This window comes from Cyprinodon variegatus, unplaced genomic scaffold (genome assembly GCF_000732505.1).
Source record: "Cyprinodon variegatus isolate N-32 unplaced genomic scaffold, C_variegatus-1.0 Scaffold11, whole genome shotgun sequence".
NCBI lineage: Eukaryota > Metazoa > Chordata > Actinopteri > Cyprinodontiformes > Cyprinodontidae > Cyprinodon > Cyprinodon variegatus.
This window is the reverse complement of record NW_015150464.1, coordinates 2,735,638-2,763,229: the sequence shown is the minus strand read 5'-3', so window position 1 is coordinate 2,763,229 and position 27,592 is coordinate 2,735,638. Positions and strand designations below refer to the sequence as shown.

The 27,592-nt window shown below is 38.3% G+C and overlaps 1 protein-coding gene across 1 annotated transcript in view; it reads right to left on the bottom strand.

Moving 5' to 3' along the window:
* grin2b (glutamate receptor, ionotropic, N-methyl D-aspartate 2B) overlaps positions 1–27,592 on the bottom strand; it is a gene marked incomplete at its 3' end in the record, with an annotated part of 154,446 nt that overhangs the window by 80,372 nt on the left and 46,482 nt on the right. The window contains exon 4 of the mRNA XM_015380312.1: positions 17,472–18,107. Within this exon, the coding sequence (XP_015235798.1) occupies positions 17,472–18,107 (636 nt within the window). The remainder of the gene's footprint in view (positions 1–17,471; positions 18,108–27,592) is intronic.

The window sequence follows — 27,592 nt, the reverse complement described above, 5'->3', positions numbered from 1 at the left end:
AAGGTTACCATGGAGTACTAAGGAATTAGCAATGGGTTTGTAATATCCTTGGTACCTAACTGTAATAAATAAGGAGACATGAACACATCTCACCCATACTTCTCTTCAATGTGTATCACAGAGTTAGTTGTCAATTATATATTTTTTTAAGAGCTTAAACAGTCCATCTCCTCTTTAACTCTCAGATTTGCTGTGGCCATGTCTTCCTTTGTGGACTTTTAGATCAGCTGAGCAGCCACTTTAAGTTCTTCCACAGATCAGGCGGATATTTACGGGAGATCAATCCTTTTCTGTTATGGCTCCTAAACTTTGGAACGCATTGCCTTTTTACATTTAACAGGCATCTTTACTTCCCATTTTTAAGTTTATTTGTTAGACTTTTTTTTTTTCAATAGTAATTGTCCAAGCCTGATTTGACATGGTCTTATAGTCTCTCTATAGCATGTTCACCTGCTTTAAATGACCCTTTTTTTTTTTCTGTCATTAATGAATACACCAGATATTGGACTTTAAAATCCCTATATGCAGTCGCCCTTCAAACGTCACTCAATAGATATAATGAAAGTTTATTCATGTAATTTAATTTATTGGTTGGTTTGATTTATGTTTGATTATTTTTAGGTGTTTATGTTCTTTAACCTTTTTGTTTTTTATCAAATTTCATTCTTAGAGTGTATTCAAGTATTTTTAACAATGGGCCAACAAAAATGAATGTGCTGGTGTATTTTAAAAAGGAAAATTATCAAACAAATATGGAGATGTTTGCCTTTACTGATTCATAGCAGAAGGTAAAGAGAAAAACACTGCAGAACTGCTCAGTCGATGAATGGAGGCTAAATACAGGATTATATTGGGGAAAAAAATCTTTAAGAGGCAGGGAGAGTCTTCACACTTGGCGGAGCTGCAAAGGAATGATTTAGGCCAGAGCATATTAATGACTCCCAGTCTAGATTTAGACAAATATCCAAGTAAAAGTTTATGACAAACGCTTTTTAGCCCTTTTGGTTTGGTAGGTTCCCAAAAATGTAGAAAGACTGAATAGGACGTTTTTTGGAAAATTAGGCATCAGTCTGTAGTGGAGAAACAAAGTGATGTGAGGAATTGTTAAAACTTTTAATGAGTATTTAGTCCTATTTAGTCACTTTAGAATATGCGTTCCAATGAGGCCAATTTTTCAGATAAAAAGTAGCTTTTAAAAATAACTTAGATGTTATGCATTTATTGGCTGTGAATGGAAAACCATCTTAATTAACTTAAATAAAGCCTTGAAAATTCATCAATCGGTGTGTAATTGATCTGTATAAAGTGTCCATATTGAGTTCAGTGAATTCAGTTGCCAAAAAAAAAAAGACCACTTTAACGATATTCTAATTTATTGAACATGATTGTATTTAATTTGCTAATAAGTGCGACAAAAATGACTTTAAAAATCAAGTTAGCTTTTCAGGAATGTTAAATCACCTAAACTACCAGTTCTTTGTTTAGTTAAAGATTTGTTCAGTTTATCATTTTTTTACTTTGCAGTAATAGGTGTTGCTACAGTAACATTATCTCTATCTTTAATTCAGAGGGCAACGGCGTGAGAGGGAGCCATTATTATGTTTGATGCATGTATAAGATGAAAGGTGGTGGACATGATAGCATACAGCATTACCCTGCATAAAGAACACATGTCTAGATGACAAGGGGATCCCCTCCAGCACTGCTTTAAGGACTTCTGGGTCAGCTGATTTTACGTTTCTCTGCAGAAGCTTATTGTCAATCGTAGTAAAGCAGTCCAACATCGTTGTGTCTTCTGGCTTTAGAGTCTGACTAAAGCAGTTTCTGATCAGTAATCAAGCAAACACGTGTTTCTATAACACTGCTGGTACCTCTGCAGTTCACCATCCGGTGACATACAGGCATTTGTTGTCTTTTAATCTGATTATACTGAATGCCTACTGTGTAGAATATGATGTACTAATCTCATGATCCTCTAAATGTGCACATTTTTGTGTTATGAACTGATTGATCACATCCCTATATTTTACCTAGTATCTTATCTGAGAGCAGTTTTGTATTTCAAGGTTCCTTTTTTGTTATGCAATTAGAGCCACTGTCAGTATTTTACAATTTGAATCCTTTCTGTGGAGGGCAGAGTGATCCAAAACTATGATTTATGTTAAATAGGACTAAAGGCTACACTGATTTTTTTTTATTTTGAATTTTTTAAAAGTCATACATGATCTACATATTGTAAAAACCATATAGGCTCAAAGATTGAGAAAATACTTATGCAGGTTAGGTTATTGTTTTTGACTTGAGAACCCCATACCAATCTATGAAGCATGGTAGTGGCAGTACCATGCTGTGGGGCTGAAGAATCAGTGAGTGAAATTACTCCTAATTGCAAGAGTATCATACTACAGAAGCAGTGTGCCACCATTTATACATATATATAGGATCACAGTGGAGGTCGTCTCAAAGTTAAAGTCACTCCCATATTATGAAGTCATATTAAATCCGTTGATCTTGAGGTTTCTCACACACCAATATTAGGATTAAGGTTAGCCCTCAGGAGAGTAGATAAGCCTGGTGTATTAAATAAGGTTAAAGTATTAAATCCAGTGGCCATAGGTTTTGGTTTCCATACATATTTTCTGGTGTGAATTTATTTCTTATTGGACAAAACTTTATTGGCAAAAAAAAGACGACAATTTTAAATGATTGACCAGAATTATGGCAGAAACTTACTAATGTTTGAAAACCTGCCTGGTGATGCTATCTATCAGTGGAGAAATAACTATCTGAAATAATTTTGGCCCATAAATCATTCAAATGATGAGAATTAATAAAAATGTCATTTCAAACGCTACAAAGAGTTTTGACGCACTGTCTGGGAGCTGTGAGTCAAAAATCCTTAAGTATGTTTTGCAATCAGCATCGATCAGCCAGCTGTATGACCCGCCTCTGCTACATAGACCCTCTAAGAGGTTTAGACTCACTGGAAGTGATGTATTTTTGTTATATCCAATCAGGGTGCTACTTTCTTGCTGCTTGCCCCAACAGACCAAGGCTCAAATCTTAACAGGGATTTCCCATAGAGACTGACAGGCAGCGTCCTGCTGCTCCAGAGCGGAGAGGAGATTGGGTCCATGAGTGGAATAAACCGCTGATTAATGCGCAACATATTCATGAAATCCGGCTCATTTTAGCGAATATTAATTGCAGTTTAAAAACTAAATTTATGAGGGTTGAAAATGCATATTTTATTGATAAAATTGTGACCATTAGCCTACCTAGTATTAAATGAGAAATGGCCACTGGTCTACACATTACCAAATTTGGATTAAATCCAATAAACATATTGGTTTATGTTGATTATTTTTTTCAATGTGTAAAGAAAAGAAACAGTAAAAAGAGAGAGCAAGCAGATGAAGTGGAGAAGGTGACAGGTAGGGAGCCCAGGGAGAACGGTGAAAAAGAAAGTTATAGAGGGAGCCGAACGGCCTGGGTAAATGAGACCAACAGGGTTGGAAAATAGGACACATAAATTTAGGCCTCACAATATTTTTTTCTCCACATCTTCCTGTCTCCCTCTTTCTGTAGAATAGTGGAACACACACAGTGGGCCGTAACACTTACTAAACCAGGACAATGAGAAAGTAGGAAGAGGCAAGTAAAACAGGATTCTGGAATGGAATTGTGAATTTATGCTGGGTCAGATGATACTGATCATACTACCAAAAAAAGTATTTTTATTTCTTGTTTGGAAAAAAAAAATAACTTAAAAACACTTTAGTGTTAAACTGTTAACAGAAATATAATTTAACTGTGGTTCTATTACTGTGCAGTTGAGGTCATCTGAAACACTGTTATATGTAATTTGTTCTCCAGCTAAAAGCCAGGCAGCTAGAGATTGTTTACACTTTAAATAAACTGTCTGTGGTATCCCGACATATGCTGCCGCCATATACTACCGATTAAGGTTTATGCACAGAGAAGTCTGAGAGTAAAGACAAGAAGGCCTGAGGAGTCATAAGAGGCATTTTAATACTCCTGCTATGCCACTGAGTGGTGTGGGAAAATTGTCATCTGTCTAAAGAAGGGCAGAATGTAAACAACCAATGAGAAAAAAGAGGCGTTTGTGTGGATGGACAGTGGATGGATGACAGGGGAGCAAATATGTGGGTGTAAAATCCGCAATAAATAGATTAGCCTCTAAAACAGATTCTAAAACACATCCCTTAACTCTAAAGTGCACCATTGTCGTTGTTTTTGTCAGCGCCTGCATGTTAAGGGTGGGGAGGTATATATTGGGGAGTGGCGGCCTAGTGGTTAGGGCATAGAGCTTGGAATCTGGGGTAGTGAGTTTGTTACCCACTCTCAAAGACTGCTACTCTGGGTCTCTGAGCAAGACCCTTAACCCCTGATTGCTCTGTTGGCGCTGCACAGTGGCAGCCCACTTCTTCCAAAAGGGGATGGGTTAAACGCAGAGAGTTAATTCTCGTTTATGAGATCAATAAAGTTCAACTTATTGATTTATTGGCCTGCATATGTTAGGTTGTGTTGTGCATGAAAACGTTCAGTGAATGGCATTCACTGAATACGTTCCTATTTTTAGTGAATGGTGAACTGAACGGATCAGTTTTGAAGTAATGAATGTGAACAAAAGCTATGTTCACTCTGAGAATAATTAGCGACACACACAGCTCCTAGTTAGCATTCAATTGATAACGACACTTTCTTTGGATAACGTCAAGTTTTATGGCACTTATTACGGCAAAAGGAAAGACAAACCAGCATATCTACTGCTAGTACTGGTCTGTGCAATTCAGACTCATCTACTGGTATTTCTAATGCCAGTTTTGCACTTGGCATATTTTTATGAACTAACAAACAAAGATTCGGACAGAAAAAAAAAAAAAAGAAAAATTTTTTTCATCGAGTTTAAACAGACAAGCTATCTTGGGAAACATCTGATACTGAACGAGGAACATAAGAAATCATTATTGATACAGGTTTGTGAATTTAGTTCATTTTTTTGAAGAAGTTGACTATGAACGTGAGGTAGTCTATTTATTTTGTTGTATGTTGGCAATATGAGTTGATGATCGAATCCCTATAACGGTTTGGAGCCCTTCAATTATTTAGATCTAGTTTGCAGCTTTTCTTAACTTGCAGTTGGTAACCTTCCTTTGCATGTGTTTGTTTTTTATGTTTGCAGGGCATTTTGACTTTGCTGCACAGATTTTTCTGTTATTGCAGCTTTTCTCCTTTGCAGCATTTATTGTTATTTTTTAAGTCTAATTTACATGTTTGCCATTCTAATTTTTTGTTTGCAAGACATTTTGAATATGTTGTGAAATAATTTTTTTGGATGGGGTTTGCACCCCTCAACAAACATTTTGTCTTGCACTAGATTGAACTTTAAAGCTCCTGCTCTTGGTTTTAGCTTTTCCTCAAAGTTTTTGCTTTTTACATAAGTTTGTGCTTTGCTTTCTCACTTATTTTTTTAAAAGCAAGTTTGCATGTGCTTTCAAACTATGCTTTAATTCTTATCACATCATTACTTTGTGTTTTCGCTTCGTCAAGTACCTCTGAGAGTGCACAGTGAACTGCCTTTTTGTTGGTTTACTGCAAAATCAATATCTATGTTTAATCGGGGTAAATTTGTGTTTCATAGATTGCATGTTTTCCTTTAAAAGCCTTAACCTAAATGTGTTTGGTTCCTGTGACACTCTCTGTTTCAATGAAAAAGGGAAGATGAGATCTCCCCAATATGTTCAAAGTATCACACAACGAAGTTTCCAGGTCATTGCTACTGCAATTCAAAAGAGCCATGAAGACAACTGATAAAAGAGATGCATCTGCAGTATCAATTTAGGGTAAAGAGATGAAGGTAGAGCAATTCACTGGACATGAAAATCTATTAATGGGGTAAACAATTAAAACGGGATCAAAGTGAGACTACAATAAATAAATAACAGTAAGGAAATAAAATTGGCACCCTGAGAGACACAAGGCAAAAGAACACTCGCTTTTAATTCTCTTATCGTTTACAAATGCTCCTAATTGCGTCTGTTTTAGCAAGGACATGAAGCTGCCAAGCTGAACGACACATTACATTAATAGAGTACAGGACCTCAGTGATTACTACAACAATAGGCTCTATTGTACAACATTAATTGCCGATATAAATGCAGGGAGATTTTGTTGAACCTCAGAAGGACTTTGGCAGTGTACTCTAAAGTGCAAACAGGAATAAAATCAAAGCATGCTTTTTACCAACTATAAAGTAAGCACTGAGAACATCAAGTACCAAAACAGTATGGACATTAACGGCTTCGCTGAACTTACCTGTGAGCTTCGATAAACACTCATGGACACAACAATTATCCCTAGACACAGTTCAGCACCAGTTCAACTTTGGTTGAACCCTTTTTTTCTCTGAAGAACCAGCACATGTGTGTTACTCCTATGCAGATACAGAGAAACTGCTGGGCTCTATAAAAATTATTCAATTTCTTCTCACAAGAAGGATTTAACACCCACATGCAAATATCCATCATTAAAAACAGTGAAAAGCCCAACTTTTTTGGGCAACAGTTATAGATCACACCCTGCCCTCATTTTCCCAGGAGACGGCTTTCCAGAGACAAAAAAGATGTTTGTATTAGAAGAAAACCCAAGTATGGAATGGCAATATTCTCTATTGTCCATCAGTGGGAAAACTACTGGTGCATCCACACCAAATCTGATTGTAGCAACCACAGTAAGTGGATTACATCTTATCCCTAATTTTTACCTGCCTTCAGGAGTGCAGCAATGCAAAGGACAGTCTTCTTGCGATGCAAGTGGCAGGATTATGGCAAATGCAGTGAAGTAACACAACACCTGTGTTGGAGTTGAAAAAATGAGATGGCACTGTAGCATGCTTTTTTCAATAATCAGAGGGCAACAGAGCTCTTCCCCCATTGTGCACGTCACTGCTTGCTAAACATTGTTTTGATGTGATTAAAGGTATAGTTGAGGATTTTTGTAGATTTTAAAAAAGACCCGCCCTCCGCACTTTAAAAAAAATGCACATGCACAACACTATACCCTTTCCCAAGAGCTAATGCCTATTAAACACATGCGAGAGTGTGCACGAGCCCATTTCTCCTCATGCACTCTCTTTTTAAAAGTTGCTGTTTGCATCGCTCATACAAGCTTACATTCCAAAAGAAGATTTGCAATTTTCCACTTTGTCAGACTCACCAACGGTAAACCCGAGCGTACACTTTGCAATTTTTTCACCCTTTTCGGGGGGATTTTCCAGTCGTTCGAGAATCTTTTGATTGGGCCGACTTTCAGCCTGATCGTGCGTCACGAGTCGTGTAGTGTACAGGGATAACGAGGGGCGATCAGCCTCCCACGACCACCTGCAGATCAGGAATCGTGACCTCAGGAAAATCAAACATGTTTGATTTTCTCCCAACCGTCGTGGGCAAATCGCTCAGTGGGCATGAGCAAACAAGGGTTCTTCTTCTTTCTCATAGATGTAAACACAGCAGCATGGCGGCGGTGCGAGTGAAATACAGCTCTTTCTGTAAAATTGACAGACCATATAGTAGCCACGTTTGCTCAGCCATGTCATTGTCCAAATACTTTGTTGCTGTTTCTTTTTAGGGTTTTCAGCACAAAATTGCACAATTTGCCAAGGCAGCGTGTTTCACCCTAGATAGCTTAATATTCCCCTTCTATTTGCTTGGCTTCTGGGTAGATGAGTCAGAGCAGCTCCATCTCACTGCGGAGCTGAGTCCGACGTGTTTCTAGACGGACAGTGTAAGCAGCTAGATCGCATGAGAGCGTTGTGCTGCACATACATCGTAAGCTGTGAACTCACACTGTACGACGACACCCTGTGGTTTCACAGTGTATGCCCCGCTTAAGTGAAAATAGGGATGAGCATGTAGCACAGCCTTATGTAAACACATCACCAGAATGATTGACCAATAGGTGGGCCACTTGTTTTGATGATCCACCCGGAAAGAGAATATCCTCCACTATACCTTTAATCATAATAATTTCATGTAATTAACCCATAATGAGACATTTATAAATACATTATAAAATAAATTTACATTTATAAAACATGACTGCAATTTCCTGTTTGCCTTGCTTCTATGTGTCACTCTGCATATGCTATAAATGTGAAAACATGGAAAATTAACTACCTTCCTCCTTTTCAATAGTTTTAACCTTCTTGCATTTAAATCCTATGTACAAGTAGATGTTATCTCTCTAAATCTGCAGCAGCAGCCTTACTCCCATGGATTAGCTCTGTGTACTTATTGTGCAGGGGCCCCTCGGGTGATCAATGACAACTGCAGCTATTTGCACCACTACAAAGCCGAACCTTCTAGACAAGCAGGGGAAAATAGCTCAGCATGTCTTGATAATATGACCATTAGCCAGAGCTTTAGATGGTACTGATTGCTGCAGTCCAACAGACGCCACGGAGCAACAGCAAGCTGGATGCATACAAAAAAAACACACAAGGGTTCATAATTCTTAGTCGGAGTTTGTCACCAGCAAAACTTAAAGGCATATTAATAGTGATTTTATGTATAGTTGACATTAATACAGCTGTGTTTGATGGTGAGGTAGGAGTAAAATGATGTCCATCCATCCATCTATGGTTTGTACCAGCTTATCTTTGCAGGGTTGTGGGTGGGCTGGTGTTTATCTCAAAAGGTCAAGAGGGAGGACAGCTCTCCAACCATCGGAGGGCAACACAGAGACACACAGGACAGGCAACCATGCACACACTCTCTCATATCTACGGCAAATTTAGAGAGACCAACTCACCTACTAGACATGTTTTTAAACCATGGGAGGAAGACAGAGTACCCAAATCATACCCATACATGTAATATTACGCACACCTGTGCATTAACTATAGACCTTTTTGCTCCAAGGAAATAGTGCTACCAACTGTGGCACAGTGCAGCAAAAGGTTTTATTTTTTACATGAAAAGACATTCATTTTGTATGAAGCATGTCAATACTTCATAAAATCCTTTTTCACTTCAATAATAGCTGCATATCTTTAGGGATTCGTCTTTTCCCAATTTGCACAGAATTTGTTACATTATTTTATTGTAAAATACTTCAAACAAAGTCATGGTGGTGGAAAGTATTTATAAAAATCAATTTTTACATCTTTCTAAGACTACATAATTGGATTTAGGTTTTGACTTTGACTGAACCGTTCTTACACTTAGGTATTATTTGATTACAGATATTCTTTTGTAGTATTTCTATCATGACTTCATAAAGGGTGATTTCTATTTGTTTAGGTGACTTCTGAATGCAGTTAATAGAGCTGGGTGGGATTAGTAGAGTAAATGGAGCTTTGGACAAATGTTTGCCACATTTTTTCAGACTCCAATGTCTGATAGAATTTATGCATTTCCTTCCTCTTGTAAACTAAGCAGTACTTTGTGTATCCCAGTAGAACCGGTCGAGATTTGCGGCTGTAATGCCACAAATGTCAAAAAGCAAATACCGGTACTTCTGCAAGAGACTGGTTAAATCATTCGAAGAGTCCCTTTGCCTTCTCCGACTCTTCCTCCTCCTTTATCACACCACGTCTTTCACAGATGCGGGCACAGCTGTGCTCTATCCATCTCTCTTCTTCTTCAGCCCTCCTCTATTCAGGCTGTGATTTCCAGAGCAAAGAGGCAGCTTCTGTTTTCCTTCCATGGATAGATGGCATCACACCTGCTGCAAACACCCTCCCTGTGTCACTCTGCCTTCCCCTTTTTCTCCTTCACTCCTCTCAGTCACGCGGCCCTGCACTCAGTGCACTCGTCCTCTTACTTACCGCCCAGCCCTCCGTCACCGATCTCATTCATTGATATAAATGTTAGTGCCCTTTGCCTCCATCCATTTCCCTCACTTCCCCTCGTCCTCCGACTTCCTTCTCCCGTTCCTTCGATCTTTTCAGCTCTCCTCTCTTTCAGACCAGCTACAGAAGAACTTCCCGCTTGCATAAAGTGTGCAGACATGCAATAGGCGTGGCAGATGGAGCCCCACTTTTTATTGCTATGCTGCTGCTGCACTTCCGCTCCATCCTCCAGAGGAAATAGTCTAAAATATCCAGTTTTGTAGTCGTTATAGATGTTGCACGGCTCAGAGGGGAAGAGGACTTATTTAGGGAAGGATGAGTTGCATGCCTCCACTTTCCAAGCAATGTTTATTCTTACTGGACTTAAATGGGTGTCTGTATCCTTTGGTGGCAAGTAACAGTGGGTTTAGCTTTGTGTTTCGTCTCTAAACACTTAGAAACGGTGTTGCATGCAAGAGCAAGAAAAGGAAATTCTTGATCATAATTCAACCTGAATCATCATGCAGCCTGACAGTAGGCCGCTCCAGAGAGTAGATTTTATGGAATTATCTTGTATTAGTCCTCCAGATTCTCCTACTCCTCAGCCCTCGCTAAAAACCTAAATGTTGTGTTTTCTGCCTGCCGGGTCGCTCCCTGTTATCCTCTTTTCCTTGGATGTGTAATGAAAAAGGAGGGGTTGTCTTGTCAACTGTAATAGCAGCATTTGGCCTTCTCCCATGATGGGTGCACCCATTTGTGTGTTAGTGTGTGTGTGTATGCGTGTGTGTGTGGGTGTGTGTGTGCTCCCACCACATCCTTTGTCAGTCCATTTCCTGGAGATGCTCATTCAGAAAAGGAAAACATAAATTGGCAAAGATCTATTTTTCTGATGCTCTGTAACTATTTCACATTTTGTCTTCTATTTTTTTTTTCTTTTGCTTTTCAAAGGGTAGCATAAAGAAAAACACCCCTCCACCTTCTCCTGACTCTACATCTCTCTCTTTGGACCCCATTCACTGCTTATCAATAGAATAAGGTTTATCCTAAGCATGATTTTTGCACGTTCATTGGCTTTTCTTAACAATTTCACTTTTAAAGAAAGATATTTTTTCATATTTTCAATCAAAAGAAGAAAATGTGACAACTTTACAGCATAATACAAATCAATGAAAACAGAATCCAATGTAACACTGATTAATTTTCAGTCACAAACTATTACTTTCACTTTAATACCATCGTGCTTATTTGCACAGTTTTTCTTTTTTTCTTTAAATAAGCTGCTTTTTTCTGTGATGTGTTTTCTTCTTTCGCTATGCAGTTTAATATTCGCAACACTTTTCTTTTCCGCATCACACTGCAAAAACTTTAAACCAAAATAAGTCCTTTTTTCTTTAAATAGGTGCATTTTTCTTGAATTTAGGAGGTGAGTGAGACACTTTGCCAATGGAACAAGATGATTTAAACTTAAAATAAGAAAAAAACGATTGCATTATTACTAATTCCATCAGCAAATCCTTTTATTTACAAATTAATAGTAAATACACCAATTTAAGATTTGTTTACCTGTTTCCAGATTGTTTTTTGCAGTGTATGGAGCCTTGTGATTAGCTTTCTTCTATCACTTTCACACCTGAATTTCCCTACTGTGGAAAAATAAAGGGCTTTTTATTATAAAATAATTGATCAAAAAAAGGAAACAAAGCAACCCAAATAACTGGAGTAAAAAACAATAAACATAATGAAAATCTCATTATATATCATATTTTAGTACACTGCAAAAAACTGAAATCTTCTTAAGTCATCTTTTCTTCCGATAAGTGAATTTGTTCTTGAATTGAGAATCTAAGTGAGACACCGGCAGTGGAACAAGAAAACTAACATTTAAAATAAGACAAAAATGTATTTATCATTTATCAAAGAGCATATTATCTTATTTTAAGAATAAAAAACATTTAATTAATTTAAAAAAATCCAAGAAAACAAAAAAAACAAAAAAACACCAAATTGATGCAATGTCTGTGATCTTAAGTCATGCCTATAACCCAAAACAAATAATTGATACATCCATTTTCTTTCACGCTTTATCACTGATGGGGTCAGGAGGGGTGCTGGTGACTCATGATAATATCATGATAATAATTTTCTGAGGGGGCAAATATTATTTTGTATGTAAGAGAGTGGAAAGGGGGGTCTCCCTTAAAGAAAAAACCTGATTTAAACCATTAAATCTACCTGGTTACTCCTGAAAGTGTTAGGATTTATGACTGCAAAAATTATCAAACATTTTTTTAAATAAGTGTATTTACTGTTGATTTCTGTAGGTAATTAAGATTATCTGCCAATGAAGTGATTATTTTTTAGTCAACAAATAATAATAACAATGCATTAGATTTTTCTTATTTTAAATGTAAACCTTATTATTCAATTGGCAAAGTTTCAAACATACCTGCTTAAATTAAGAAAAAAAGGCACTTATTTATGGAAAAATTAACTAGTTAGATTAAATCTTTTTGCAGTGTGATGATTATACTCATTTCATTTTTAAAGTTTTATGTTAATTTAGATTTTCTGGGGTTGCAGAGGATAGAAAGCATCATCTCAACATCCACTCCAGACATTTAGGTTCGACTTGGCTGTACTGGAACCAACAGCGTTATCTGAACTGAGGTGTAGGTCTTTTTAAGATGGATTCTTCAGCTTAGATTCAAATTCACTTGAAGTAATTCATTTGTTTTTTCTTTAGATTAAAAAAATTGAACATGTTTATTTGAGGATTAAAAAGTGCATACACAAATTCTGATTCTGAATCTTTAAAGAATTGGCTGAGATTAAGAATATTCCAATACAATAGATACAAAATACAAAAGACACATCCAGTACAGTTTTTGGGAAAGAATAAACAATTTTCTGAACTTTTCTAAACCTTTCTCTTTACCCTTTAGATCTGTTTCTGTTGTAGGGGTCTGAATTCCAGCCTTTGTAACACAATAACAACCTTTGTTTGTCCAACTGTACATTTCAACTAAATATCTCCTCTGAATTCTGACTCATCCCTCAGGGAGCAGAGAGCAACATTTTGCAGCACCCAGGGAGCATTCTGGAGCTAAGGGTCTTGATCAGGGACCCACAGGGGCAGTGTTTGTTTTGAACTGGTGATCCCGCAGCCTCTACAGGACAAAAACGCCTTGCTCTCTAACCACTAGGCCACCAGGCCTCAAATCATATAGATTCAATGCATTCAGTGCTGTTATAGTGCTCTTTCCATAATAGGATTAAAAACAGTAAAATTAAAGTAATTAAGAGATTATCTTGGATTATTTATCGTGATCAATCTTAGAAGCAATGGATTGAAAATTTTAACTGTGTTAAAGTGTCTGCAGAATGTGTTTACAGTGAGCTGTGCCACTATGGTAGGAAGATGTTAAGTGACCAATGCAGTATTTCTACTAACTAAAACTTAAAATCAGTGAATGGTGAGAAAAAAATTATGTGACAGCTTTAATATCTTTAATTCGTAAAAAATATTTTGCATTTTTGATTCAAATCTGTGAAAAAAGCTTTGATGAAGGTGTTTCTTTCTATTTCAATCAAGATGCTGAAAGAAGAAGTTTAATATCAATGCAAACTCTGTGAAACACTGCATTATTCAGCATGTAATGCAAGGTCTAGAAGATGAGTTTGCAACCAAGCAAGTACATACTTCCATCATGAATAGGCCTAAACTGATAAGGGTTTATTGAAGAATAAAGAATTGCTTTAACTTTTCAAGTATTTCTAAAACATGTAATTATTTTAAACATTGTTGTCTTCTATGGAATAGTCCAATGCAGCTACAGTATAGGCTGCACAAAGTGAAGAAAAATCAAAATAGTTTTGGAGTGATAGCAAAACACTGATAAAGATATGATTCTCAGAGTTTAGTGAGACTAAATAACAATTCATAGTCTTGAAGTGACAGGAAAGCAGAGTCTCTTGAGGCATATGTTTTTTTGCCTTCCAGTCTGAATTGGTCAATCATCTCTCGAGCACCTTTACAAGCACGATTTGATCAAACCAAACTCCAATTCGACCAAGACCCACCTTTCCTCTCTGTGCTGCTTTTCCTTAAAAGCACAATTTTTTCCACCCAATCTCATTCTCTCCTCACAATCTCAATTACTCTACTCTCCCACATGTCTTGCTTTTTCCCCCCCTCCTTCTCTCTGATCCTCCTCTATCGTATTTTTGCCACTCCATTGTCTCAGTCCATTAGGCAGACACAAATCCGTTTGGAGACGGAGCCTGAGCCTAACCTCGTCCTCACTCTCCAGGGCCCCGGCGCAGCCAGAAGAAAGCTCTCAGGGGAGGAAAACTCTGCCTTGTGGCCGGCGAAATCCATTTAAACCTTTGCCATGGAATACTGCTTGGTGTGCGTAGAGTATATCTGCTTTATAGAGAATTTTGTATCTGCACATACATACAAGCCCGCTGAGAGGTCTGTAAATCACTTGGCTTTCCAACTCCTTTTATATTCCTTCATGCCTGGAACCTTTAATGTAACAATATTAATTCAAAACTTCATTACAGAAGGCCATTGAACAAAAGGGCAAAACACAGCACAGATACAGTAGAGTAATTTAGAAAAGTCTTGGTATCAATCATTTACCAGGTGAATACCGAATACAAATTTCAACAGCTTCCACTTTTAACCTAAACAAACAAGAAAACGCAGAAGGACTCTGCTGATGGGCAACTTTAATGATTTCTAAGGTCAAAGGTGGTCTAAAAAAGCGTTTGGTATGCTTACTGATGCAATCTTTAATTCCTTGGTTTTGGTTGGTTTTTAGGCTAAATCTAAAAATTGGGCTGTGTTTGGTTGTTCTGATTTTGTCCCACTTAAGTCAAATAACAGACCTTGAGAAGACATGGAAAATTGACGAATAGACATTTGAAACGTCTTTTCATTATGAGTCAATATTTTTCTGATTACCTATACCTAGTTACCAGAGGAGCACCCTCAACCTGCCTGTCCTCTGAAGCTAATTGGTTTCACCCGATCAGGAAAATAATGTTTAATTTTATCTTTATATCCATGCAAAAGTATGATTTTTAATTGCGTTTATATATTTACTTATTCCAATATTTAGTTTTATGGATCAGACACACAGCTCTCTTCTCTGCTTAAGACCCTCCAAGGCTCACTAAAAGTCCTCCTCACTCCTATCATTATTATTATTTTTCTCTTAAGTCCTGAGGTGCCTTGTGAATAGCTTTTATCGTACAAAGGTAAAATTCTCAGAACAATCTTAGAATTTATGAAATTGGAAGATTTTTCCTCAAACGACACTACTTGCTTTTAGACCTAGAACTCTTTGTGAATAAAGGCCCAGTTCCTGCTGTGTTGATAAAAGAAAAAAAAATAATAATCACTTCAGTAAATGGATGTACAAAGTCACTCTTTGGCAGCCTATAAAGTTAGACTTTGGACAAAATGATTTGGCAGTTCCGAAAAAGTAAAAAGCAAAAGACCGGATTGGAGAATGATGGTTTTTCCCAGACTTTTTATCCCCTACCTACCTACCTACCTACCCCTAAATGTTTATCTGTTTATCCATCCAACATTCATTGATTTCTAAAAAAAAAAAAAAAATCAAGAACTCTAACACTGCAAAATTACAGAACTTTGACTTAAAACATAATTAGGAGCTTTTTTAAATAGGTTTAAAAACCACTAGATGAGACATATGAACTTAGCATGTATGGATAGGATGTGGTACGAATAATACTGGGCTTAAGTGAGAGACCTACCACCAGACGGCCAAATGTGTGCACTCTACAGCAGTCCTTTTGTATGGAAGAATGCATTTTTAAATGGGAGTGGACTGTTCCCTGCCATATCTTCCCTCCGAGCAGTAATGAGAAGCAACAGAAAGTAAAGCTTCGGTGGTGGCCACTGGTCTTGCAATGTCACTATAGCTCATGTCTCTCCAACTACAGCAACCAGATGATACCAGAGGGTCGCCAGACAAATGTAGAGATGACAACATGGAGACATGGATAGGCTGGATGAGCTAGATTCAGTGTGGAAGGACCCGCATCAATCTGTCACACCCAAAGCCGACTGTGGGCCCACAGGATGCTATTGTTGGGATTTGACTGCCTGGTTCAAGCACTGACATTTAAACATGTTTCTTAAGTTCTGAAGATAAACAGCAAAGCAAATTCAGTTCAGTTCAGGCAATAAAGTGTACTCCCTCTCTAAAGGGAAAGTGTAAAAAGCAAGAACATAACAGCATCCAACAAGCTGCCAGCAGCTGAGGAAACTTTCATTAGTGAATGAGGTTTCACTTTCTCTGCATGGACAGATAAGGAGTTTTTTTTTCTTAACTGGTAATTTTTCAGTTCAGTGACAATTCGGCACAAACTGAATGAGCTGATTTTGCCTAAATCCAAATCTCAACGGGCCTCCGATAAAGCAGCAGCAGATTGCTTTATCCCATTAGGCAAGGCCTAGTAAATAAGCTGAGATCTAGCGCTCTGTCCTGGTGCAATCTCCAGCTGATCCTGTCGCTGGCATCAGCTCTGTTGGCAGTTTGTCTTTCAAGTCAGGGCCCCCAGCTAAGCCTGCCTGTCTGTCTTTATGTGCATGAAGCTAATACAATCCAGTATGTTTGTAAAAGAAGAAGAGACTTTGCAACCACTATAATTACTTTGCTGATGGTTTTTATATGGATAGGGTTTGCCCTTTCACACCAAAGAAAAGTACAAACTAAAATCTTTTTTCTCCCTGCAATATGCAGTCATAAAGTCTCAATTGCGCAAAAGACATGCTGTAGTTCATATTGGTAAAGTTTATTCAAATTAAGATTCACAAAAATTGTGGGGACAAATTTTTAATCACCATAAGTTGAGAAAATCACCACTAGGACAGAAGAAACGTATTCACCCCCACAGAATATTTCCTACTGGTTGTATTTTGTCGCACTAAGACATAAAATCAATAAAATGTATATTTCAGGCGATATAATTAATTGATTTAAAAAAAAATTATTAAAGTGTGACTGACTTCATTTTTTTGAAAGCTAACAGCACTTTTTACAACTACACCACACTATTACTCGATTGTTGCAAGACCCTTACAACCCAGAAATCACTTAAAGACAAGAGAAAATGATTCAAAGATGATGTCATTAACATAAAAGTCTATATTTTTTGAGTCATAATCATCTGGGAACAGCAGCAAAGCTTCCAAGAGTTTGATGGCATATTGACAACTCTTATGATTTAACAAAATAACATCTTAAGACATTATATCTAAAGAGTCACAGACCACGTTTAACTCAATTAAGTTTAGGCCTCTATTTGTATTACAGAGAGAGCAAAAACAGAAGTAACATTTTAAAAGTACCAATAAATTTACAGATTTTGAAGAACAGTAATACAATGGGACTTGCCAGGGTAACAGCTAGGCAAACAAAAACAGTTGTCCGTAAAAGTAAAATCTTTATGTTTTTTTTATTATTATTTCTGACCAAAACAATTACTTCTAAGTGCTGAACTTTATATAAACATGCAGATATTCAAACTCCTTACAAATTTTCAGCAAAGAGAATCATGTGGTTGGGTGGGAGAGTCTTACCTTGGCAGCCATGATCATCGAAGAGCCTCCACGTACTCCAAGAATGGGAATGTGGGTTTGGGCTGAAATGAAGTCCAGGATCTGAGCGATGGCTTCCTGGTCTGTGTCATCTCCAAACACGACACCCTGTAGCCAGTGCTCCGTCATCAGGTCACAGATGCTTTTAATGATGCTTTTAGGGTCAGTTTCGTTCATGGTCAGTAACTCCACATTAGGAGCTATGTGGAGAAAGTCCTCCTTCTCTCTGGCCCCTGCCAGTGCCATCTCACTGGAGTTGCCCACCAGCACGACAGCAATGCTTAGACCACTTAGGATATTAGGCAGGGCCATGTGGTGTGGCGGCGGCTGTGGGATTGGCATGTAATGACTGCCACCGCCTCCTCCGCCCTTTTCTCTCCGTGAGTGACAGGGTGGAGGTAGGTGGAGAAGACAGAGCAGCAGAAAAAGAAGGGGCAGACATAAAGAAGTGCCCGTTGTGCGGTGAACCGATGGAGGTGGGGGTGGATGAAGAGTCCGAACTCCTTGGTGCCCCTGAGCAACCACTCGAGGGGAGTAGTGAGCCCCAGCATTTTGACAAGGTGGGGAAGAGCTGCAGTGTCCACGGACAGGCATAATGTAGGCTTGGGAGAGAAATACCTGGAAAGAAAAGGAAAGAACAACAGAGGAAATAAAGGAAAGAGAAGGAATTAGGAGTTAGTATACTGTCTTAAATGACTTTTATACAAAGAAAACTGGCCTGCTAAATGCATCATATATGTCAGGTCATACCTGTGTGTTTAAAGAACTATGAAAATAAGTAGCAGATGAAGATGAAAAGACTTTCTTTTAACTAATGCTAATCAATAGTATCGGCAGATTGTTGAGAATGAAAGTTCCTATTAGAGATCAGAGTTAAATTGATAGAGATAAGACGAAAATTTCTTGATTAGGTGCAAGAAGAGAAGGATGCAAGCGAGGAAGAAAGGGATTGAGCACCAAAGAGAAAGGGGTGTGTGGAAAAACTTAGGCAAATGGCAGAAAGGGCAGATGGAGGAAAGACGACAAAACGCCTACTCAGACCGACTGACAAAATGTCTGAAGCGATATGAGTGACGCACAAACCCGAGACGCAGATAAACTGATGCTGAAACCAATTAAGTGATTGACAGAGGCTCTGGACAATTCTCATGCTTTGATGTAAAACCCGTCATTCCTCCGTCAGTCCCTGTTGGCCTAGTTTAACACTCTTCCGCTATCCATCCCACCCTCTTTTCTTACACCTCATTCCTTCAACCTGGCCGTATCTTTCACTCACTAACTGACTCCCTCTTTTCCAGTGCTTTAATAGAAGTTTTTTAATAATGGTGGTATAGATGGATGGAAGGTTGAGGTGAGATAATGAAAGCTGTGCAGTCCTTAAAAAAGCCAAAGCAAGGACTCTATTTGTATTCAAACATACTTACTTATTCTTAGTGCAGTGATAAGAGTTTTTATTTTTAATGGACAGAATCTTAGCATAGACATTGAGAGGAGATGTCTAGCTCAATAACCTGAGGTTACGTGAAGCTAAACGTAAATCACTGAGATTAAGTTAGACTAGTCCCTCTATTTTGTGGTCAGTTTCTTTAAGGAAAGCATCTTGGTGTCTTCTTTATGAATCGTTTTTGAGGCCAATGAACCAACTGAGTACAGAGAGCAAATTCTGTAAATACATCCTTGGTCTTCAAAACAAGACTACATCTGAGGGACATTTACTTGCCTAGGATTCCTTGGCATTACTTGAAATGTGCTGAAAAGGCCTGCTTAGAGAAGGCTTTGTAAGCTTTTCCTATAAGACCTGCTACTCCAGTGACTACTTTATATACCTTATGCATTGTTAAAGACAATATACAATATAAAGGGATGGATGGATTGATGTAAAATCTAGAAAAACTGCCAGGAACACTAAAGGAGACAAAAAAGTGCACATTAAATAGAAAGTCTCTCAGAAGAATGTTTTGTTGCTGTATGTTTACATCTAATTGAGTGGGAGGGCGTCTGTCCCTGTGAATCTATCAGCATACAGATAGTGGGTGTAGTTGGAATAGATGTTTGCCTCACTTTCGTGGGCAGATGATACCAGGGAAGATGTGGATGCAGTCTCTCATAAACTCGAACGGCGCATTGTGGATCTGGCTTGCAAATAAATGCAGCTAACGAGGCAGATGGAAGTTACAATGGCGAACAAAAACACTCAGACAATATCCACCCTGTGAAGCTGACAGCTGATAAGACAGGGAATGACAAAGAGGGAGGAAAAAGCAAGAAGAAGATTGAGGGAGGGATAAAGGGATGCTCGTGGAGATGACAGAACAACTTCTTTGGGGAGAACTAATTGCTGGAGGTTCGTCAGCTCTAATTACAGGTCCCTGTGTTAATATTCAATTGCACACCACTCTGCAGGAAGGATGGAGAGGTGGGAGGGTAAGGAGGAGGGAGAAATAATAGGCGGCACAAGGACATGGAGCGGGGAAAGGAAAGAGGAAATGTAAACTGTAACACAGGAGCGAAAAAAGAAGAAACATTCATTGAGAAGAACTGAGACAGTAAGGAGAGTTCTAGAGTGAGACATAGAGAGAAAGATTTGGCCTCTTTGAATTGGACTTTACTGGCAGCACTCTGTTTCCATGGCAACAATTTAAAAAAGGCCTACATATAAAGACAGAGTTGATGGACACTGAGATATACACATACACACCAGCATGCACCAGGATTTTGTAATAAGCGCTGATCATGTAAATGCGGCAATATAGTCTAGAGTGCTCCCTCTCTGCTGTGAATCTCTGACGTGTATGGACTTAAACCAAAGTTTGTGCCACACATGCAAAGAATTTGCAAGTGTTTTACAAACAAGCAGTCACGGAAATGCTCATTTTCATGCATCCACTAAGAGGAATGTTACTGTATTGGTCTGCCCTACAATGCTTCGCTCAAGCACTGAGCACCTTGCAGCCACACAAACAGGCTCACTAGATGCAGCCATTATAAAAGTCCCACAGTGACTGGAAGATTGTCTTGTAAAGGAACGCAAAGGGCTTGTATTCACCTGTAAATTGTCAAGTTCACTCTAAATGACCCAATTTCCCCATCAGCCAACCCCTCAATTTAACAACCATTTGCTCCATTACCTACAAAGTGAGCACAGGCGTCATATAACCTACAAACACAAACACAGTTTCTACCAGCTCAAGACAACCCAGGTGCCTGTGCTGTCATGATCCTTAAGAGTGGCTTGATTGCTGATTCTATTCACCTGCCTAGCTCCAACCAGTTTCTCATTACCACTCTTCTGTTTCACCTGCTCCAGTCTCTATTTAACCTGCCTTTTTCCAGTCATCAGACCTAGATTATTCAAGTTAGAGTTTTCAAGTTGATATTTTTGCTTCTGATTGCCTGACCCATTCTGCCTGTGGACCTCTGAGCCTGCATGTTTCTGTTCTGATCTGTTTGCCTGACCTGCCTTTAGACTCCTGCTGGATTCTGCCTGTTTACCGAACCTGGAACTGCTTCCTGACACCGACCTGGATTTCACTTCGGTATCTCTTAGGATCTCTCATTTCTGGCTTGGACTCCTGTGAACCTCTTGGACACGACTTTTGCTTTACCCTCTCGATTATTCTTCATCCTTCATGTGAGACTCTCCGGACATTGTCTGTCTGTCTGTCTGTCTGTCTGTCTGTCTGTCTGTCTGTCTGTCTGTCTGTCTGTCTGTCTGTCTGTCTAACAATAATTTCAGTGTGTTGTACTACACATCTTTAGGACGTGTAGGATAATAGATGGCAACCAGTTTAACAATTTTAACAATTTACCTTTTTAACAAAGGGTAATTTTTGTACTTTTGGTGTTGCTGAATTCATTGCACATAGCAACAGTTCTCCATCAAAAAGCAAATTTTCAATTACTGGGATCATTAGACACATATTGTTCTACACAAGGTTGCTAACACATAGTGGAAAAGAAAGGGAAATTATATATATATATATATATATATATATATATATATATATATATATATATTTTTTTTTTTTTTTTATACGAGTTTGGTGTGATAATAGAAGTGGAATATCAAACATGTCCTTGGAAAAGGGCTAGCCAGCACCTGATAGCAGTTAGCATAAGCTAGTTTAACTGTGTTCAATATTAACACTTCAATCAAATAACATTTTATCAGCTTTATGAAGAAAGAAGAAAGGCTTTGAAAACTTTAGGTTCTACTAACACTACCAAAACTTACTTACTTAATTACTCTCACATTTTTCCCCATACCATAATTTTGTTTTGGTTTTTTTGCCTTTTTGCTGGTATTATTTTTGATATCTCAATATGTTACCCTCTTGTTTACCTCCAGTCTGTAATGCTTGTTTGTTTAATACTATCATATTTATCTCTCCCTTCATGAACTGTCAATCTTTGCAGCGTAGCTCAGTGCTCACAAAAGTTCAAAAGACAATCTTGTAACATTAAAGTATTGGTAGAAATTAGTTAGATCCGTCCATATTTATCCCAGAAAGGGCTAGCAAAATAACCCAAATGGGCTGCTTTTACCCTGTAAACTTGTAGACTGTATGTATGTCCTATTTACTTGAGAAAAGGGAAGACTAATTAGAGGCAGACCATCTATCTGGGGCTACACCAGTCCTACTTAAATTACTAATCTTTTCTTTTTTTTATTTTCAAATTTCCCTGTGTGCATATCCCATTGGGGACTTGTTACAGCAGGTTCTAAATAGAAGATGCGATACCTAACAGGAAGAAACCTTATTTATTTGTAAAAATATTAAGTGCATTCCTTAAACCAGCATTCCATTTAGAAACAACCCCAATCCAGTCACAAACACAAAGATGATAATTATCTTTCAAGAACTTAGGAGGGTCAGAAAACATGATGAGCTGAAATTATTGGTCTTTTTTCATGCAAACATACTGGGAACAAAAGGTAGCCTTTACAGATGTTTCAGCCAAGAGACTGATGCCATCAGCAAACACAAAGGGTCCCTTCAGAACAGGCAAAAATAGTGTTTCATCAGAAACCAATTGAAAATAAGGGGCAATCTAAAAAGCAATATATTTTTTATGAAAGGAGAATTTTGAAGGTACTGTGAAATGATGTAAAGCTGAACAGTGAGCACCTCTCCCTCTCACAGGAGCTACTGTAGCTGCCAGAGGCGGTTTTAGTCATACTGGAGCCCAAGGTGAAATATAGATTTGGAGCCCTCCACTTCTCTTCTTTGTTACTTTTTAACACCCTTTTGCCTGAGACCTGCTTATTGTTTCTTATTGCTTCAAGTAAAGCATGTGTGCAAGTTAATTCAAGGTTGGAATCTCACAATATCTGTAAGAGCAAAAGGCTCTTCAGGTACTTCAAATGTGGCTGTGCAGGTTGAAGTCAATAATAATATATTACAAACTAATTTAAAGATATAAAAAATAACTTCTGTTAGGAATCCAGTTTGTGTGGGTTGTGCTTTTGTTTGTCTTCCCTCCACCACCAGGCGGCGCCTGGTTCTCGTTGGCCTCCTCACACACCTGCGGATGGTTACCTCATTACCGGAGGACTCTTAAACTGCTGACTGCCACTACCTCGACGCCAGAGTGTTTGCCAGTTTTGCATACTCTAGCCAAGCTTCTAGCCGAGTTTTACTGAGTCAAACTGAGTTTTTGTCAACCTGAGTTTAACCTTGTTGTTTTGTCTTTGCCTCTCGGCAGGAAGTCATCCTGCAAACTGGATATTTTGGACCTTTTCCCTCCTGGAAGGATTCTCTGAGCACCAAACTGAGCTGAGGATTTGAGCTTGTGGTTTGGATCAACTTTTTCCTTAAGGATTATTTGGGCGTCTCTCTGAGCAGGGGATTCATCTTCACAAGTACCGTTTAAGTACCGCAGGAAAATTAAGTGGCAGTCAGCTCCTCCATTCCTCAAGGAAAAACCGCAATCTGTGTAAACCCCGTCCGCCCTCCAATGAGCAAGTCATTTACTGGAACAACCCACACCGACTGGATTCAACAAGAGACACCTTTTTTCTGGAAACGTGAGTCCCCAGCCTTAATTCCCTTCTTCAAATCTAAGATTTCCCTGGTCTCTCTGTTTGGTCTTTTGCATGTGGGTCAGAACCTTATACTGTGTTCACACCGGACGCAGCAAGAGCAGCAAAATCGCGTCTGTGGCTTCCTTTTTGCTGCTTGTACCAGTTAGTTCTAACACGCGGCTGAAGCAGCTTTGCTGCTCTGGCTGCGCGGTCGAAAAGTGGGTCTGATGCACATTGGGCGGAGCTACTCTGTTCTTTCTTTGCCTTGCAGCTATATTTGCGGCGCGCATCAGATGCTTGAACGCTCCCGACGCGCTGCTTCAGCTGCTCAGACGCGCTGCGCCTGCTGCTCAAAACGCGCTGCGGGACCTTTTGCTGCGCCTTGACGTGCGTCAACCATTGACTTTGCATGTAAACTCGCTGCTTCTGCTTCGCCTGCTGCGTCCGGTGTGAACGTAGCATTAGATAAAATCATGACAACTCTTAGTATTTGACTTTGAATTTGTTTAGCTGTGATTATGCTTGTTCTTCCAGACGACAACTTTTGGATATGAGTGATTACACTCCATCAAACATAACATTCTCCCTTGTCAAAAATGAAATTACGGATATCAATTTTAATGTCAACAATGGGGCACCAGGTAATTCCCAACTGTATGTAAAGATTTACTCTGCCTCTGTGGCCACATGAGTTATCCAGCAGAAATACCTCCAGCCAAAGAAGCAACTAGAGAAATGTTTGTTGCCAAATTTGTAAATCAACAGAATAAAACATATTATAAATATTAAATAACAGTGGGCTTCCAGGTGAATAGAGAGCTTTTTGAAGGACTAATATCAAACATATATCAGGTTCTGAAAACCAGAGAAGCCTAAGACGCTGTTACATTAACATGTTTTTTATCAAGCCGCTATTTGGTTTTAAAATAGCTTCTCTGCTCTGAGAAATGGAGGCACTTCTGTTTATGGATGACATTGTCAAGAACTGCACACCATAGCTGTCTAAAGGTGTAAATAGATCAAATGATCAAAAAAATATACATCCACCTATTGGCAACACAGGGGGAAAAAAAGCTACTTACAGATATTGTATAGGAAAAGTAGACTAGACTAAAAACATAACCACTATAGACTAACTGAAATGACAAAACATAATGTTTTCAACATAAAGTTGCAGAGTCAACAGGCAGGCCAGTAAATGAATGCTTGTGAGCATTAAGTATTTTGTAAAAGATATTGCATTGCTTTGATTATGGTTAGTAATTCTACATGTTCTCCGTTTAAAAAAATGGCTGCTGAGGTCCACATGCCTTTAATAATTGGCTGCAGCAGCGACATGTTTTTTTATTATCTGACTCAATTGAAAAGGTTCAATATCAGTAATATCTACTTCCGCTCTAACCTCCACATTTGTAGCATTAACTTGAATATGCGTTGTGTTTTAAATTATATAACTTGTAGACAGTCCAATAGCATTGGCAATTGTGTCCTGGGAATAATGTTTTCAAAGCTACATTAATAAAGTGCTGTTAAAGTCTCCAAGTGAAATAATTAACAGATCAGGCGTAGAAAAGTGACTCTCACCCGTTTCCTTTCATTGCTGCATATTTTTAACAAACTAATTTGAGAAAGGGAGCGCTGGTCCATATCAATGTTCATGAGGCTCATCTGAGCTGGTCAGAAGCAAAAATTAGTGCCAGAAATGTTTAAATATCTACACTTATAATGTGGTCTTTTATAACTATGGTGATTTGAAAGTAGACTGTTAGTTAGATTTTCAGACCACTGGAGCTCCCTAATTTCACAGGACAAAACCTTATCAAAATGTTTGAATTATTAACTCAGATAGGAACTGTACTTTCCTTTATCAACTCTTTGTTTATGAGTAAATATTTTGTCATTGATGCTTTATTTCAGTCTTTGGAATGGAAAGTTGATCTCAGCTACCCTGTTCTCCTTTTTCCTCTCTTCGATTTTGGAATTTATTGAATCTTTTGTGAACGACAAGCTCAAAGACAATTTAAATACTTTGCCAAACATATTCATATTCTTTAAAGCATTCAGAGAACATTGAATGCAAAATTCCGGAAGTAAGTAAGCACCATAAAAAAGGAAGGTGAAAGATGCAGAAAAAAAATCCAAGAGCATTACAATTTGCAGCCATGAAAGAAATGTCGGTATGTGTCAAAGGACCATGAGTTTAATTGTGTCTGAGCATTTTGTCCCTGCTGGGGGCGGTTGCTGCTGCCACTCTGCTGTTTCCATGGAGTGAGAGAGCTTGCTCTGAAGCAGTGTTCAGGTAAGTGGTACTTGTCGAGGTAATATCTCACGAACGCCTAATCAGTGTTACTCATGTTTCCTGACAGCAGTTTTAATATGATGCTGATGAAAGTATGAATTCATGTTATAATTTGATTGCAGGAAAGAATATTACTGATTCTGCAGGATAAAATTGATTACATTTCATTGTGTATTCCTGGATCTGATGCCTTCATCTGACCTCCTTGGAGTACTGACCAGATGTCAGGTGGTATAAGCCAACTAGATTAAAAGATGCAAATGCACAATAAGCAAAGAAGTAGTATGAAATATTTCAGGCACAATATGGCTCATATTACTGTAGTGGAAATGAGGATGTAAAGCACGGTACACAAACAACTCCTTAGCTGCCTTTTCTACTGCTCTTCTTTCTTTCCTGTTTGCATGAGAGCACCTGAAAATTGTCTTTCCAGTAAATCAAAAACTGTTTTCTACTTTAAGGGTGAGCAAACAGGACTTAGTTTGAGCCTTTTTTTAATAGATGGGGCAGAAAGCTACTTATTTCTAATTATAACATATTCTGCTGTCACAGTGATGAACCTACACTGGTCAGGAAGCTTTACTGCTGTGAAAGGTTTGCGCCCTTGTGGTGCTATGTAAATGTGTGTTTATGGTTGATGAATTGGGCCTGAAAGGTTGAGAACCGTGCCAAGGACAGCATGCTACCACTAATACCTTTTCAAAGACAAACATGGTGCTTTCTTTTATTTCACCAAGCAAACAGACATGTTAAGCTTAAAAACATATATGTTTGCTCTTAAAGGCAAAAATGTTCACTCAGAAAAGCTATTTTTATGTAAATTCAAAAATTTTGGGGGAAAAAATGAAAAAATATACTGAGAATTTTCTATTTTAACCTGTGCTATTTGTCCCATTCCCCAGCCTGAGAAAAAGTTTTTTGGCCTTCCTTTGCATGAACCTTTCACGAACATCATCACAAGAAGACTGCTTACAATAGTGGGATTAAGGTGGATGATTTCCCTCCCCCATCAACCCTGAACACCTGAGCTTGATTATCAACATTTACTGTGGCCATTTAGAACTTCAGAATCAGATTTTGACCTCTATACACTGTATTTGACAGCAGTATAACTACTGCTGATGCACTGGAGTTACTGCATAGACACCTGCTCATCGGATTCTGGTACCCCATCCTTTTTGACTGGAAGTAGGCAAAAGCAAAACTAAAGCCGTTTTGGCTGCAAATAACTTTTTCTTTGTTATCAAGAGCTCATGTTTTCCCCAACAGGATGTGGCCTGAGGCCAAATCTGTCCAAAGTTTGGCCTGGGGGCCATTTGCAGCCCCCAGACTGAATTAATGCAGCCCTATACTGCAGCTCCAGAGTGATGCATATATGGCCCTCCAGCACAGGTTGTTGATGCAGATGGAGAACGTTTATTATTAATCAAGACAAAGATTGTTTTCACTTAACTTTGTCTAACTTTGCTAAATATTAAAATTAACTTTTAAAGAAAAAGTGAACCATCTTGTTTTCATTATTGAGTTTAGACTAATTGTTTGTTCTGTTGAGCTCAACAGATTTTGCAAACTGAATGTTTTCTTTTAATAAGGCAAACATGCAAATTATTTTTTAGGTTATGGATCTACAATGATTAATTTATCTCTACTTCATTTTATTACTAAATAAATTGCATTAGTAGCAACATTAGTAGCATTAGTAGCAACACTAAGAGACAGAGATGGCAAAAGTACTCACTTTCCGTACTTGAGTAAAAGTACAGTTACTTGTGTTAAAAA